General features: G+C 39.6%; 1 protein-coding gene across 3 annotated transcripts in view; it reads left to right on the forward strand.

Moving 5' to 3' along the window:
- The window catches only part of DISC1 (DISC1 scaffold protein), a 413,164-nt gene that overhangs the window by 197,556 nt on the left and 198,920 nt on the right, over window positions 1-16,688 (forward strand). For 2 of the 3 annotated variants that reach the window (XM_055588267.1, XM_055588259.1), the window contains exon 9: window positions 1,263-1,451. In XM_055588267.1, coding sequence (XP_055444242.1) covers window positions 1,263-1,451 — 189 coding nt within the window. Of the gene's footprint in view, window positions 1-1,262; window positions 1,452-16,688 lie in introns of those variants that run through there. The other variant, XR_008717104.1, reaches the window with a different exon arrangement.

Consider the following 16,688-nt stretch of genomic DNA (forward strand, 5'->3'; position numbering starts at 1 on the left):
AATTTCTACAAAAGGCTCATATAAGGTTTTGATTGAAATTGTATTGAATCAATAGATCAATTTGAGGAAAATGAAAATCATAACAAAATTCAGTTTTAATATATGTATATATGATATGTGTTTCTAATTATTTAAGTCTTCCTTAGATCTCTCAGAAGCTTCAAAATGGTTTTCTGTGTAGAAGTTTTCTCATGTTTCTTTAAATTTATCCCTAAGTATTTTGAGTTTTAAAATATACATAGTATTTTAAATTGTTTGCTGCTGGTATTTAGAAATACAGTTAATTTCCATGTATTGACCTGGATTCTTTCACCCCTGATGAATTCAATGTGCCATATATTTTGCTTAGAATTTTATAGAATTTCAAATTTATTTTTGCAGTCATCTCTAATGCAGGTATTAGCACAATCATATTCTGTAAGAAGTTTGCCCTGAAATTCCATATGCTATTTTTTTTTTTTTTTTGCTCCAGGTCATACAGTTTGAGTTACCAGGGGAGTATGATTTGAATTTCAGTCTAGTTTGACTCCATGGCCCATTCCCTTTCCACCCTACTGTAATATTTCACCTCTTTGACATTTGGATGTTTGAATGGAGTGATACCATGTAGCCTCCCTGGGTTTCACTGGAACATTTTTGTGTCATTGTGTTTCAGAAGGACATGAATGAATCAATGGAACCTCTAAAACAAAATACAATGAGAAAAGGTGAAAAAGTGACTAGAAGTTTTTCTAGTTTAAAAGGACTGTCAGCATGCTTCCAAATTCATCCACAGAAGACCGTTCATGCAGTTGCACAGAGCTGCAAATTTCAGTTTCCTTGCCTCACATGATTATTGTTGTTCAGTTGCTCAGTCATGCCTGACTCTTAGCCGCCCCATGGACTGCAGCATGCCAGGCTTTCCTGTCTTTCACTGTGTCCTGGAGTTTGCTCAAACTCATGTCCATTGAGTTGGTGATGCTATCCAACCATCTCATCCTCTGTCGCCCCCTCCCCTCTTGCCCTCAGTCTTTGCCAGCATCAGGGTCTTTTCCAATGAGTCCGTTCTTCACATCAGGTGGCCAAAGTATTGGAGCTTCAGCTTCAGCATCAGTCCTTCCAATGAGTATTCAGGGTTGATTTCCTTTAGGATTGACAGGTTTGATCTCCTTGCAGTCCACGGGACTCTCACTGTTAGTACATGTTAGCTATGGCTGCATCTTCTGTGTGTAGGGATGCTCTAATGCTTGTTTTCCCTCCTTCTCTCCCACAATGCGCTGCAGGAAACCATTTCTGTACAGCCAAGGAGCTCACAGAGGAGATCAGATCATTAACACTGGAGAGGGAAGGGCTGGAGGGACTTCTTCACAAACTGTTGGTACTGAGTTCCAGGAACGTCCAAAAGCTGGGAAGTGTGAAAGAAGATTACAGCAGACTCAGGCAAGAACTGGACCAGGGGAGAGCTGCCTATGGTAAGTGGTCACACGGTTGCCTGATGAAATATGTGTGCTATTTATTGTACTGGTTCACATGTACCCTTCACTGTGACGGCTGTCCCGGAGCCACACAGGATATTTTTGGCAGGAGCCCTAGAAAATAGGGCACACTTTCTCCAGCATTTGTTTTGCTATCAATCTGATGCCTTTTCATTTCCTGTCTTTCCTTCTCCTCTACTCTGTTTGCTAATGGCCTTGTGATTGCTTGAAGCAATCTCCCCCTTGGCACAGGTCTTGAGAATTTTCCGGTTGACAGTTATCTCCCTTTTGTTCCTTGGCTCAGCCTCCTGGCTTGCACAATCGTACACGAAAGCAGGCTGGCTTTGGGAAAACCAAGGAAAGACCATTGAGTGCCTCTTCTTTGTGGGCTTGTCTGAGAGCTGCCCACAAAGAAGAGGCAGATGTAGAAGATGCTGCCTTAGCCAAAGTATCCACTTGTTGGAGGAGTCAAACTATTCTTGTGGTCTTTTCTTGTCTAGTTGTTAACAGTAAATGAGGTCACCTTGAAGTTTCACTCTGAGGGATAATTTCAGAAGATTGCGGTTTAGCCCAAATTAATAAAGTCAAACCTGTTTCTTAAAAAAAAAGTAGTACAGAATTTCTGATGATTCAGTTTCTAATATACAGAATGAAATCATAGGGAGAAAATTTATATTTAAAATACAATAGATGCTGAAACCTGTTTCTTCACCAGTAAAATGAGATGATAGATTACCCATCTCATAAACTGGTTAAGTGATACAGATTAATTGCATTAATTATTAAGATCCTGAGATTGTGTGTGTGTGCATACACCTTTTCCCTTCCCTTGGGAACTAGAGGTTGTTGGAAGGTAAAGTTCATACATAGTAAATCATATTTCCTAAATAAATGTTTACTAGAAAAATGAATGACATTTATACTAATAAAGAACTGTATTTACAAAGTATACTTGTTTGAAAAGAAACAAGAATGAAGGTATTAGGTAGCCAGATTTGAAATAGGGCCACCCTGGTGGCTCACACAGTAAAGATTCCCCCTGCAATGCAGGAGACCTGAGTTTGATCCCTGGGTTGGGATGATCCCCGTGGAGGAGGGAATGGCTACCCACTCCAACATTTTTGCCTGGAGAATTCCATGGACAGAGGGGCCTCATTGGTTACACTCCATGGGGTTGCAGAGTCAGATGTGACTGAGTGACAGACACTTTTAACACACTTACTTGAAAATACTCCACAAATTGAAGTAAATGAAGATTAGTATTTAAAACCAAACAAATATGAAATCAGCTAGAAGAAATAGGTGTGTCTTTCACTGCTAATACATTTTGTTTTAAAGGCTTACTACATTTTGTAGAGAGAGGTGCCTTCGTAGTTAACTGAAGGACAGGTGTGACTGTCAGCCACTATTGTGTCTTCTCAGCCGTGGACACCTCTAAGTTGGCCTTATCTTTTTTTCACTTTTGCAGGTCAGAGCTTTGTTTTTTGCCAAATAAGTAAACTAGAGACTATGCATTTGAGTCTTTGTATACAACTATAGTCCTGAGAAATGACAACATGTTCCTCCAAGATGTAATGCTGCAGTTTATTATATTATTGTAGGTCTAATTTTGTAGTTAAATAAATTTTGCTATAAATTTTTATAAATTTGTTTTAAATTTTTAAAAATATAAACCAGGAAAACTATGAGATGTCTTGTGTTACCATCATAAGACTTTGGGCGCAAAACAGGAAATTTATATCACAAAGAAAAGATGAAAACAAATTTGGACAAATTTAGTTCAGCAATATTTTATTTTTTAAAAAAGCTTTATTGAAGTATAGTTGATTTACAGTGTTGTGTTAATTTATATATATGTACATTTTTTCATATTCCTTTCCATTATGGTTGTCACAGGATATTGAATATCATTCTCTGTGCTATACAGCAGGATCTTTTTATCCATCCTATATATAATAGGATGCAACAGTATTTTCATTTGAACAGTTAAGCTCTTGAAAGCCATTAATATCTTTTTTTTAGGAAAAAAAAAAAAGCCATGCAGTACTTTTTGAATCTCATCATTGTCACTTGACTAAGTATTTTCAAAATGATGAATAAAACATAAACAAATGGAATGAGAGATTGTAACCGTGGATGATTCTAAATTGCAGATGGCTCATTACTGTTGTGAAGGCATTCTTTATGTTTTACACTTGGATTTTGCTGGATCAGCTACCCTTTCCCTGTGCTTTGTGTGTGTGTGTGTGCGCACGCACTCAGTTGTATTCGGCTCTTTGAGACCCTGTGGACTGTAGCCACCAGGCTCCTCTGTCCGTGGGATTTTCCAGGCAAGAATACTGCAGTGGGTTGTCATTTCCTCCTCCAGGGAATCTTCCCGACCCAGGGATAGAACCTGCATCTTCTGCAGCTCCTGCTTTGGCAGGTGGATTCTTCACCACTGAGCCACCTGGGTATCCCTTCCTTGTGCTTTATAGACTAAAGCTAATTTTTAGGCAATCTGAGGTGATTTGGCATTAGGTGAACCAAACTAATCATCTTGGATTGGTGAGAGTGTGAGAGACAAAGAAATAAATTCTTAGTAAAGTGAAGCTTTTATCCATTGGTATGATATTAAACTAGACCAACGTCCATATTCTGTTATTTGTTGGGTTTTGAGAGTTAAAAATCTGGAGTGAGCTCTGTGCTCAAGTTTAAATGTAGAGCAAATACAAAAAAGTAAGGTGCTTCTGCACATTACTGAGATGGTTGGATTGCATCCCCGACTAAATGGACATGAGTTTGAGCAAGCTCCGGGAGTTGGTGATGGACAGGGCAGCCTGATGTACTGTAGTCCGCGAGGTTGCAAAGAGCTGGACACGACTGAGCGACTGAACTAAATAATGTGCTGCTGCAGGTATTACCATGAGCTGGCTCTTTTTAATCTTAGATAAAACATCTTAAAATAAGACTATTAAAAAAATGAGCAATATGTAGTGTTCTTAAAAACAGATTTTTATTTAAATTTTTTTCTATATGTTATTTCCTATTTTATTTCTTTTTTATTAAAAATTTTTTTTTACAAGTGTGTTGGTTTCTGCCATGTAACAATCAACCATAATTATACATGTATCCCCTCCCTTTTGAGCCTCCCTCCCCTCCCCCATCCCACCCCTCTATATCATCACAGAGTGCCAGGCTGGGCTCCCTGTGTTATACAGCAACTTTTCACCAGCTGTCTATTTTACACAGGACAGTGTGTATGTATGTTGATGCTACTTTCTCCATTCATCCCACTGTGTTGTACAGCAACTTTTCACTAGCTGTCTATTTTACACAGGACAGTGTTTATGTATGTTGATGCTACTTTCTCCATTCATCCCCACCATTTCCCTCCCCCACTATGTCCACAAGTCCATTCACTACATCTGCGTCTCTGTTCCTTCCCTGCAAATTGGTTCATCAGTACAATTTTTCTAGATTCCATATGTCGAACTGACTCAAATTTGTTCTTTCATGGCTGAGTGATATTCCATTATATATATGTGCCACATCTTCTTTATCCATTCATCTGTCGATGGACATCTAGGTTGCTTCATTTTCTGGCTATTGTAAACAGTGCTGCAGTGAACATTGGGGGTATATGTGTCTTTTAGAATTGTGGTTTCCTCAGGGTATATGCCCAGTAGTGGGGTTGCTGGGTAATATGATAGCTTTATTCCTAGTTTTTTAGAGAATCTCCATACTGTTCTCCATAATGGCTGTATCAGTTTACATTCCCACCAACAGTGGAGGAGGGTTCCCTTTTCTCCACATCCTCTCCAGCATTTGTTGTTTGTAGAAATTGCTTTACAATGTTGTGTTTTTTCTGCCCTATAGCATGAATCAGCCATAAGTATACATGTATCCCTCCCTCATGAGCCTCACCCTAGCCCACCCACCCCCATCCTGCCCCTCTGGGCGTCACGGAGCACTGAGCCGAGCTCCCTGTGCTGCACGGCAGCTTCCCACTCGCTGCCGATTTGACACGTGGTAGTGTGTATATGTCAGTGCTACTCTCGTAATTCGCCCCGCCCTCTCCTTCCTGTACTGTGTCGCACGTCCATTCCCTATGTCTGCGTCTGCATTCCTGCGCTGCATGTAGGTTCATCAGTGCCATTTTTCCAGATTCCATGCGTGTGACTGTCACGGCAGTCGGGGACCCAGGCTCTGTGATGTCGGCTCTAGGTAGGCCGACCCAGCCATGTGTGTGTCAACATCCAGTCGGGGTTCTGTGTCTATAGCGGAAGGGGACATCTGCAGTCTTAGAGAATAATTAACAATCTCTGCCATTCAGAGGGTTCTTAATGATGGGAAGAGTACATGCAATGGCACATTGCAGATGAACTTACTTTGCTAAATCACTTACAATGTCATTATATCTCGGGTCTCTGGTTCAACTGTGAGCCCACTGAGGTGCAAGCACGGTCTTTAGGTTTCATTTTTGTTGTTGGCAGCATCCAGCATGATGTCATTAAAAATAGTAAATAGGCCATAAGTATTTGTTCACTTAACTGGGGCCAGATGCTGACAAGAAACATTAGTCCTTTTTTTCCCTTATTTTGACTCACAGACCCAGACCTTGGATCTTTTTTTCTTTCAAATGTTTAAAATTCATCTTCCAGTCTAATTAAGGCAGTGATAAAGTTTGCTAGTTTTTCATGGAAGATGCTTGAGTTGTCCGAGTTGGCTATACAGATTGGGGTGGCAGCAGACGGAACAATGTGATGAGAAGGACTGAAATATGCCAAAGTACTTGGGGGCAAGGGAGACAGAAATCATTATGAATCTATTGACTTTTGACTCAGTGACACAGAGTCTGTTTAAAGAGGGGAGGAATACCCTGGGTGCTTATACCCCATCAGTGGTTCTTAGGACTTCAGGAGAATGCATTTGAAGTCTGAGCAGTTTTAGGGGCAGTAAATAGATTAAATCTATCTTTCAACCTCTGAATACTTGTGGAAATTAACTATAGACCTTTAATTATTGTGGATTTCAGTGTTTTGTTTTTTTTTCTAAGGGAGAGTGGTATGAAAAAGAATAAGTAACACTTTTAAGTTTGCTACATCTGTTTTTCAGAAAAAAAGACAACCCTGGGATTTACAGAATGGTGTTTCCCTCTCTTGTGTATAAGTTGGTAATCTGTATTGTCCTTTATTAATATTGTTGATTTCATACTGTAACTTGGATATAAAGGAAGCAGACGTCAAGGGGAGAGATTTAATCACAGAATAATCAGGGCCAGAATTTTAAATAGGACATCATTAGCATGTTAATGAATTTTCCCACTTTATGCCAGCTGCCCGAGTAGAAAAGATACTGCAGATGTAGCTCAAGAACCCGGCGGCATCTGTGGCCCAGTGAACTGTCAGGAATCCACGTAGGATCTGTGAAATGCATCAAAGAATTCTCAGTGCGGGTGTCAAATGGTGTTTTTTTTCTGGGAGTGATGGCTGGCTGTGTCCAGCCTAAAGTCTCATCTGTTTGCCTTTCAGTGAGTCTGGAGGAAGTGGAAGTCAGATAAAGGGGCAGTTTTTAAAGGTGATGAAGTGGAAGTGGCTCAACTTTTCAATTATGATTTGGGTCTAATATCTACTTTTTCCTTTAGACTAGAAAGGCCACATTCACATAATCCTACCCTTCTTCTTGGACTACCTCCTAATAGGTAATAAAAGGAAGTTTGATGCCATTCAGTGAGATACCAGTTTTTTAACTTTTTTTTTAGTTTTTTAACTCTTTAGTCCACTGGTGAAACATCTTTTGTAAATCACTTTAAGAAAAAACTTTTGGTTTAGAGATCATGTGATTTAACAGGTTTTGCGTATATAGGCAGTCACTCCTATTCCACATTTATTATCTATATGTAGGTGAAATTTTCAAGAAAAATTAGAACGGGGAATAAAGTCTGTATTTTGGGGGGGGTGGTTGGGGAAGAAATGGAAAACTGGAATTTATATAAATATACATCAAAGATAGACACAACAAAATTAACAAATATAATGGAAATATAATGGAAAAGTTGAGACAGAAGAAAATGCAAGTGATGAGTGTTAATTATTTTGGTTGAGAATATGATGTGATCATGAACTTCCTAGAAGCCAGAGCAAAAAAGACCGATAAAGCATCATCTGTCCTCCTCAAAAGTAGCTTAAAGCATGAAGTTTTCAGGAACATGGAGTGGTGTTAAATTCTTAAAGATGATTTTTTTTTGAGAGTGTAATGGAAAGTCTTCATGAATAGATTTATAGCAAATGAAAAAGCATGCATGGCTGTTACCAACCATTTCTGACAAAAAAAAAAAAAAAAAAATAGCAGATGAAAGCAGTAGCTCATGGGAAGACTGTGAAACTACACAGACTTCAGATCTGTGAGTTTGTACATTTTTTTCCACAAAAAGATCCAGTTATTCAGCAGATTGTTGAGGGAGTCAAAATTTCCTTCAAATTTTAAGTTCCTCCAAATGTTAAGAAACTCTGTTAATGTATAATTAGATGGAAGTCAATTAGGGAGGCCTCAGGCTAATTGAGTTTAAATATAGAATCTTCCAGTGATCTGACATCACTGGTTCTAAGTCCCTAAAGGGGTGGTTAGAGACCCCTTTGTGTAGATGAATCAAGGGGATTTCTAGGTGGGCCAAGTGGTAAAGAATCCACCTTCCAGTGCAGGAGATGCAACAGATGCGAATTCGATCCCTGGGTCAGGAAAGACCCCCTAGAGAAGGAAATGGCAACCCACTCCAATACTGTTGCCTGGAAAATTCCATGAACAGAGGAGCCTAGTGGGCTACAGTCCAAGAGGTAGCAGAGAGTCAGACATGACTGAGCGACCTGAGCTATTTATCTGGGAACCAGATGAGTGTTGCAGGTTCGAGGTGAAGGAACTTAGATTGTTATATGGCAAGTATTTTATTAATATCTGCCTCTCTAACTGGAAATCTTTATTTGTTTAGATTGAATATATGTATAATATGAACATTTTGGAGAAAAACTTTAAAATTTGAAAATTTCTTTTCTCAGGTGTTTTGTGAGCTGAGCTTTCACATCTCTAATCATCTTATTAAATTATCAGAATCCCAGTTAAATTTACATTTTCATTTTTTAGTTTCTCTCCATAGTTTTCTTCTTTCCAGTTTATTCCTGCATCACTGTGAGTATGGTTATTTCCCTTCAGACTCTCTTGCTGTGAAATTCCAAGCTTGAAATTCGTGATTAATTTCCTTCCTCTTTTATTAAATAATCATGATAATTCCTTTGGGAGGCATCTCCACAACAGTGCAAAAAGCCTGTGTTAGTTTGTGGGTGGCCTCAGTTCAGTTCTGTTGCTTCTTTATCATCTGTGTCTCATCTGGCACATGTGGCATCACAGTGTGAGGTTGGATGAATAAATTCTTTCTGCTTACCAGGTGCTTGATGTAAGTCACGGCAAAGCCAGATGTCTAAGTTCCATTTCCATCCACCCCTCCGTCATTTAAACTCTTTTATTTAAGTATAGTTGATTTACGATGTTGTATTGATTTTTGCTATATAGCAAGTGATCCAGTTATGCATATATGTATTCTTTTTTATATCTTTCCATTATGGTTTATCATACAGTAGGACCTGTCGTTTATCCATTCTGTACATAGAACCTTACCTCTGCTAACCCTAACCTCCCCTCCATCCCTCTCCCGACCCCCTCCCCCTTGTCAACCACACATCTGTTCTCTAAGTCCATGATTCTGTTTCTGTTTTACAGGTAAGTGCATATCCTGTTTTAGATTTCACACGTAAGTGATATTACATGGGATTTGTCTTTCTCTGTCTGGATTACTTCACTTAGTATGATAATCTCTAGTATCCTTTGAAAACAAAGTGAAAGTGAAAGTTGCTTCGTTGTGTCTGACTCTTTGCGACCCCATGGACTATGCAGTCCATGAAATTCTCCAGGCCAGAATACTGGAGTGGGTAGCTTTTCCCTTCTGTAGAGGATCTTCCCAACTCAGGGACTGAACTCAGGTCTCCTGCATTGCAGGTGGATTTTTTACCATCTGAGCTACCAGGGAAGGCCAAGAATACTGGAGTGAGGAGCCTATCCCTTCTCCAGGGGATTTCCCCAACCCAGGAATCATCTCCTTCATTGCAGGCAGATTCTTTACCAGCTGAGCTATCAGGGAAGCCCCTAGTAAAGCCTCTGTGTTCCAGAATGAAGCAGACAGTTCCTGCAAGAGGTGAAATCACTGGTTACTCTAGTCCATTCTGGTCTTGAATTCCCATGATTCTTTCCAATTTTGTTCCTTTTTTTTTTTTAAAGAAAAATTGCCTTTCAAATATTTTTTTTAAATTGTGGTAAAAGTCACATACTATAAAATGTACTATTTCAACCATATTTAACAGTACCATTCAGTGGTACTATGTTTATTTACATTGTTGGGCAGCTTCTCATCATCGTCCATCTCTTGAATTTCTTACTTTCCTAAACTGAAACTCCCTGTCCTCCCATTAAGCACTAACTCCCCATACCCATTCCCCACCCTTTGGCCCCTGACATCTACCAATGTACTTTCTGATTCTATGAATTTGACTATTCTATGTGCCTCATGTAAGTGAAATCAAACAGTATTTGTCTGGACCTAATGCCCACTTCTGATTTCTTTTTTCTATTTTTATCCATGCAATTAGTTTTAGAAATCCTTACTGATGCTACTCCTTTTTCTACATGTCTCTCCATTTGCTTTTTTTCCCAAAGATTCATTTGTTTATTTTTGGCTGTGGTGGGGTTTCGTTGCTGTACGTGCAGGCTTTCTCTAGTCGCAGTGCAGGGGTCTGTTCTCTGGTTGTGGAACCCCGGCTTCTCACAGTGGTGGCTTGCTGAGGAGCAAGTGCTCTAGAGTGCTGGGGCTTCAGTCATTGCAGCACTGAAGTAGGCTAAGTAGTTGTGGCAAATGGGCTTAGTTGCTCTGTGACACGTGGGATCTTCCTGGACCAGGAATCAAACCAGTATCCCTTGCATTGCAAGGCAGATTCTTAACCACTGGATCACCAGGAAAGCCCCCTCCATTTGTTTTTTATACACCCCTAACAGTATTCCCTCAACAGAGCCCCTAGGTGGGAATAGAGTGACAATTTTAACAGTATTTCATACCCAATTGCAACAGGCAGTTTTTCGACATGCCGATTTGTTTGGAGCAGGAAATTGGTTCTACGTTATAAGGTGGCTCCATGTGAATCTTAAGTACTTGACAAGTGTTCTGCTTTCTTTCTGGAACATTCTTGTCAACCAGTGCCTATGTTAGTATCTGTCTACATTTCACTTGGACTCAGGGCTTTTGATGACCTTGGTGTGTGCACACACATGCACACTCATACACAACCTCCTGAAAATTAAGCTAAAAGTGGTGGTAAGCGGGATGCCACAGTTCCTGGAGGAGAGCCCCTTGGCCAGGGTTGGGGGACGGGTTATTCATTGTGTGGGGCTGTACCCTGACTTGCAGAATGCTTCTCATCCTTCAGTACTGTCTTTTGTATATTGCTTCTTCCCACACCTGTTTTTAAATGTTCTTGGGTGGGAGTTTCCAGTAGTCATGTATGGATGTGAGAGTTGGACTATAAAGAAAGCTGAGCACCGAAGAATGGATGCTTTTGAAATGTGGTGTTGGAGAAGACTCTTGAGAGTCCCTTGGATGCAAGGAGATCCAACCAGTCCATCCTAAAAGGAAATCAGTCCTGAATATTTGTTGGAAGGACTGATGCTGAAGCTGAAGCTCCAATACTTTGGCCACCTGATACGAAAAGATTGAAGACCGTGATGCTGGGAAAGATTGAAGGTGGGAGGAGAAGGGGATGACAGGGGATGAGGTGGTTGGATGGCATCACCAACTCAGTGGACATGAGTTTTGAGTAAACTCCAGGAGTTGGTGATGGACAGGGAGGCCTGGCGTCCTGCAGTCCGTGGGGTCACAAAGAGTCAGACATGACTGAGTGACTGAACTGAACTGAGTGGGAGTGGTACCACCCTCAGTTACCTGAACAACTTCAGGATTATGTTATGATCTGAAAATAGAATATTATTGTCGTGATTATTAGAACTTAATTGAAATTATTGGAATTTAATTCTCTATGTATAATCCTTAATGTAGAACCTTATAGGTTTAAAAATGAATTCTTTTGGGGTTTCTCCTTCCTGTGATCTTTATTGTATGCATTTAGCATGTATTTATTAGATCCCTTGCTGTGTGCACAGAGTAGCTATAGCTTTAATGGATGTGATATGTTCTTTGAAAGGAAGGAATGATTCCCTGTATGTTGTCACTTTCTCTTCAGTAACAAATGTTAGTTTTTCTTCTTTTGGGCTAAGGCTACACGTGCATTTGGTTGTCTGATCCTCTGGACACTTGTACAGCTGGCCTAGCACCATCTGTTTCACAGATGAAGATGCTAAGACTCAGGAAGGGAGTCTTGTCTGAAGTCACATGGATGGGAGGGGTCAGGGCTAGGATTTGAATCCCTTTATATTGTGATTTCACCTTTTATGTAGATTTATATTCTTTATGAACCTGATTCCTAACATGAGGTCTTTCCACCCTCCCTTACCACCAGCTTACTACCCTTTTTGCCAGCCACCTATACTGCACTCAGAGTCGAGATTATGGAACAAAAGTCCACTGACAACATCTCTTGATGATGTTGAGTGTCCTGAAAAGAGAGGCTGTTTTCATTTTTGAAATTTCTAAGTACACATTCTATATTTCAGGCCCCAAATGACGATCTGCTGTCTGCAATTTTCCTACACTCAGTGCATCATGGAACTTGACAGGAGGTTCTCTAGGTTATCAGCCATGTAATACTCACATATTTTGTATTAAAACCCAAATTATTTTTGGAGGATAACTAATAGGGACTTACCATACTACCACAAATGAGAAAAAAGTTGAATTATAGCAATTTAGTTGGATACAAATGTGGTAACTTCAAACCACTTTTGGATATTTTATTTGCAAAGAACTATGGCTAGTTCTGCTTCCTGTTCAAAAATGCTTGAATATTAGTGTTTTCCTTTGTAGTCCTGTAAGATCAGACATTGATAGTATATTGATATCCCAGTCAGAGTTTTTGGAGGAGAAACCCCCTGTTTGCCTTTAAGAATTTACTAACATGCCATCCAATTGATTGTGAGGAATTAAGTTGCAAAAGGGTGGCTCAGATGGTAAAGAATCTGCCTGCAATGCAGAAGACCCAGGTTCAATCTGTAGGCTGGGAATGTCCCTTGGAGAAGGGAATGGCAACCCACTCCAGTATTCTTGCCTGGGAAATCCCATGGACAGAGGAGCCTGGCTGGCTACAGTCTACGGGGGTCCCAAAGAGTCAGATATGACTGAGCGACTAACACATTCACTTTTCTTTCAAATCCCTATTTGCCTGTAAGAATTTACTGATATGCCATCCAATAAATTATAAGGAATTAACTTGCAAAATTTGATGGCCATTGTTTGAGTTTCTTTTGAGTGAGCTTTTGAACTTTAAATAAGCAACATGTACAATATTCTATAATTCAAGGCTTTAAGAGATTCAGATTTTTTTTTTCTGAGTCCAATTTTGTGAAGTTTTGCAGAATTAAATTTTATCCGTGCTAACTATGGCGTATTTTATACTGTCATAGTATTTTTAGTGCTTAATCTAATAAGAAATGTCTTGTTTTCCTCTTTGACTTTGTCATGAGTTATGACCTCCTGCTCTTTTCTCTTTGTTCTTCTTCTTTGAAGCTGCCATATGTTTTGTAACCCAAGAGAGATAATTCTTTTTGAGAGGTTATCATTTGTAGCTAATTTGGCTTTTCAGGTTCTCTTAGCTCTTGTAAAGAAGACAGGGTTTCATGATAAGTGTTTACTGTCCTCACCGCATTGTTGCACCAAATTTTGCTGCCCTGGGCCCACCAGACTTTGGGTGATGGCCATCCTGCCTCATTTACTTTACTTTCAGACTTTTATGGAATTGAGGAGGGTTGGATCCTGTTCAGTTCAGTTGCTCAGCCATGAACGACTCTTTGTGACCCCATGGACTGCAGCTCTTGAGGCTTCCCTGTGCATCACCAACTCCTGGAGCTTGCTCAAACTCATGTCCATCAAATCGGTGATACCATCCAACCATCTCATCCTCTGTCATCCCCTTCTCCTCTTGTCTTCAATCTTTCCCATCATGAGGGTCTTTTCAAATGAGTCAGTTCTTCCCATCAGGTGGCCAAAGTATTAGAATTTCAGCTTCAGCATCAGTCCTTCCAATGAATATTCAGGACTGATTTCCTTTAGAATTGACTGGTTTGATTTCTTTGTAGTCCAAAAGACTCTCAAGAGTCTTCTCCAACACCACAGTTCAAAAGCATCAATTCTTCAGCGCTCAGCTTTCTTTAGAGTCCAGCTCTCACATCCATACATGGCTACTGGAAAAACCGTAGCTTTGACTAGATGGACCTTTGTTGGTAAAGTAATATCTGCTTTTGGTATGCTGTCTAGGTTGGTCATAGCTTTTCTTCCAAGGAGCAAGGGTCTTTTAATTTCATGGCTGCAGTCACCATCTGCAGTGATTTTGGAGCCCAAGAAAATAAAGTCTGTCACTGTTTCCATTGTTTCCCCATTTATTTGCCCTGAAGTGATGGGACCTGATGCCATGATCTTAGTTTTCTGAATGTTGAGTTTTAAGCCAACTTTGGATCCTGTCGTGTCATGACATCATGAAGTCTCTCAGTCATGTCTGACTCTTTGAGACCCCATGGACTGTAGCCTACCAGGCTCCTCCCTCCATGGGATTCTCCAGGCAAGAGTACTGGAGTGGGCTGCCATTTCCTTCTCCAGGGAATCTTCCCAACCCAGGCATTGAACCCAGGTCTCCTGCATTCCAGGCAGACGGTTTAACCTCTGAGCCACCAGGGAAGCCCCTAGGGATAGACAATTGGATCCTGTAGGGATAGACAATTCTAAGCCAATGCAATGCAATTTAATATTTATGACATGGCAGAAACCATCAAGGGCTGCTTAAAGGTCTATTGACTTGACATAAAAAATGTATAAACCAGGTATACTCATAGCTCACATGCTCCATAGTTACAGAAGGTAATTTTATTTGTCTTTTGACATGAAACTCTCTGAAGTTTTTATAACTCATTAAGAACTGATTGCATGCTTTGCTATAGGTTTAATGATAACCAGACTTGTTTTTCTCTTTTAATTTGCCAAAGTGATGTTAGAATTTTGGTTATTTTAGCTTGTTTTGAGCAGCTCTCTTTTCATCTGTGTTACTAAAGCTGTTTTACACTGTATATATTTCTAAATATTATATTGCCTTTCCCACAAAAGAATCTAATGCAAATATATTATGACATCAGGGTATGATTAATGAAAGGAAGCCTGGTCTTGCTGGGACAAGGTGACTGGAGTCTTGAGCTTCTTTTTAACTTCATATTTGACCCAGCATTTGACTTTGGTCATTAGGTCCCCATTGTATCAGCATGATAGATAAATTAGAATTTGGTGACTGTCTGTTTGCCCTCCATACAACCCTGCATTTTTTTTCAGAGATTGAGGAACAGTGGGGGACTGAATACCAAACTCCAGGTCTGCCCTAAGAAGGCCACCCAACACTGAGATCCCCCAATGTCTGGAATCCTGAGAATTTGTAGTAACCTTTGGAGGTGAAGTAATTTCCCCAGTGGATTATACAAGAATCCTCTGAACTTCAAGTTATGAAATTCCTAGAGTTTCTCTAGTGTGATTTTTTCCAATTTTTAATTTATTTCACAGAATATCATAAGGATAAAAAACATTTAAAAAATTGAATGAAAAATGTCCACCACATAGCTTCCATAGCAGAGCCAGAGTCCCTGGGTGCATTTTTGGTGTTCCCACCCCGCCTTCCCACCGCTGCCAATGCCCAGAGTACATGCAGACCTTTTACACACTTGTACTGAGAGAGTGGGCACCATCATACCTTTATAGCCTTATGTGGCAAAAATGAGAGCATTACATCACTCAATCCTCATTGCTATACATTCAGAAAAATGTATCATCCCATTCTACTGATGCTGAAACTGAGGCTTAGTGAGCTAAGAGGGCTGTAGATGGATGTGGAGAGCTGGAACATGGCTTACATCTGTGTGGCTCCAGAGTCAGAATCAGCACAGAATTAGATTTCCTTGTAACACAGAGTTCTAGGTTAGTTTCTAGAACCTTAATAACATTCCAAGAATCAGTATACCATGACCTACTTAACTTTCTCCTTGTTTTGATGTTTGTAACAATCATTTTATAAATTTCTTTCTGAAGATAAAGTGAGATTGGGATTTCTGGGCCAAAGAGCACAATCATTTTGTGACTTGATACATCCTGCAAAGACTTTCAAAAGGATTACACCCGTTTAGTTGATACTCCCATCCATCCTTCCTACACTGTGTTATTTCTTAAGAAATTATGTAGTATAATAACAATAAAAAATTGTATTTAATTCAGACTTTATTTTGGCATGTATTAGACTAATAATGAAGTTGAACTTGCTTTTTTGGTGCCTTTATACTTTTTTCTATTGTGTATTGTTCATATCTGTTGTTTATTTTTGGAGAAGGGGCAGGAGGAAATTTGATGGTTTCCTTATCTTTATATAATGTGGTTATTATCATTTTTCCTGCTTGTATACTTTGTGTATGTGTGTGAAGTTAACCCATTATCATGATTAATAATGGAACGAAAAGAGAAATTTTTTATAGCAGTGATAACATGTTGAAGTAGCAGTTTAGAGTGAATTTTGAAACTTCTTAAGGCTTAGGGTGCAATAGATTTAACAAACAACATAGGTTTTCTTGGGAAAATGAATTCTGTTTCCACTCCATGCATTAATATTCACTGGGCCTGGCCTTTAAAGCTAATGCAATATCAAGGGAACAGCTGTAACTGGGACCATAATAAACCAATCTCATTTTTATAATAAATCTGTGGAAGGCATCCTTTTTACGTTTTCACGGCCATTAAAATAAAGAAGCTGAGAGAAATGTGCAGTTTCATATCCATTGCTTTACTTTTTCTGTATCATGCATCTCACATTGAGTACTTCACCATATTTGGCCTTTTACAAAAATTTGCTGTTTTCTTAAATGGATCCATTAGAAAAACAGCTCCTGCCAATAGGACTTTTTTTCTTGCCAAGCATGCTGTTATTTCAGGGACTATAGGAGAGTGTCTGTTGGCGCCTGGGGCTG

The sequence above is a fragment of the Bubalus kerabau genome, chromosome 1, assembly GCF_029407905.1.
Source record: "Bubalus kerabau isolate K-KA32 ecotype Philippines breed swamp buffalo chromosome 1, PCC_UOA_SB_1v2, whole genome shotgun sequence".
In the NCBI taxonomy this organism is placed as follows: domain Eukaryota; kingdom Metazoa; phylum Chordata; class Mammalia; order Artiodactyla; family Bovidae; genus Bubalus; species Bubalus kerabau.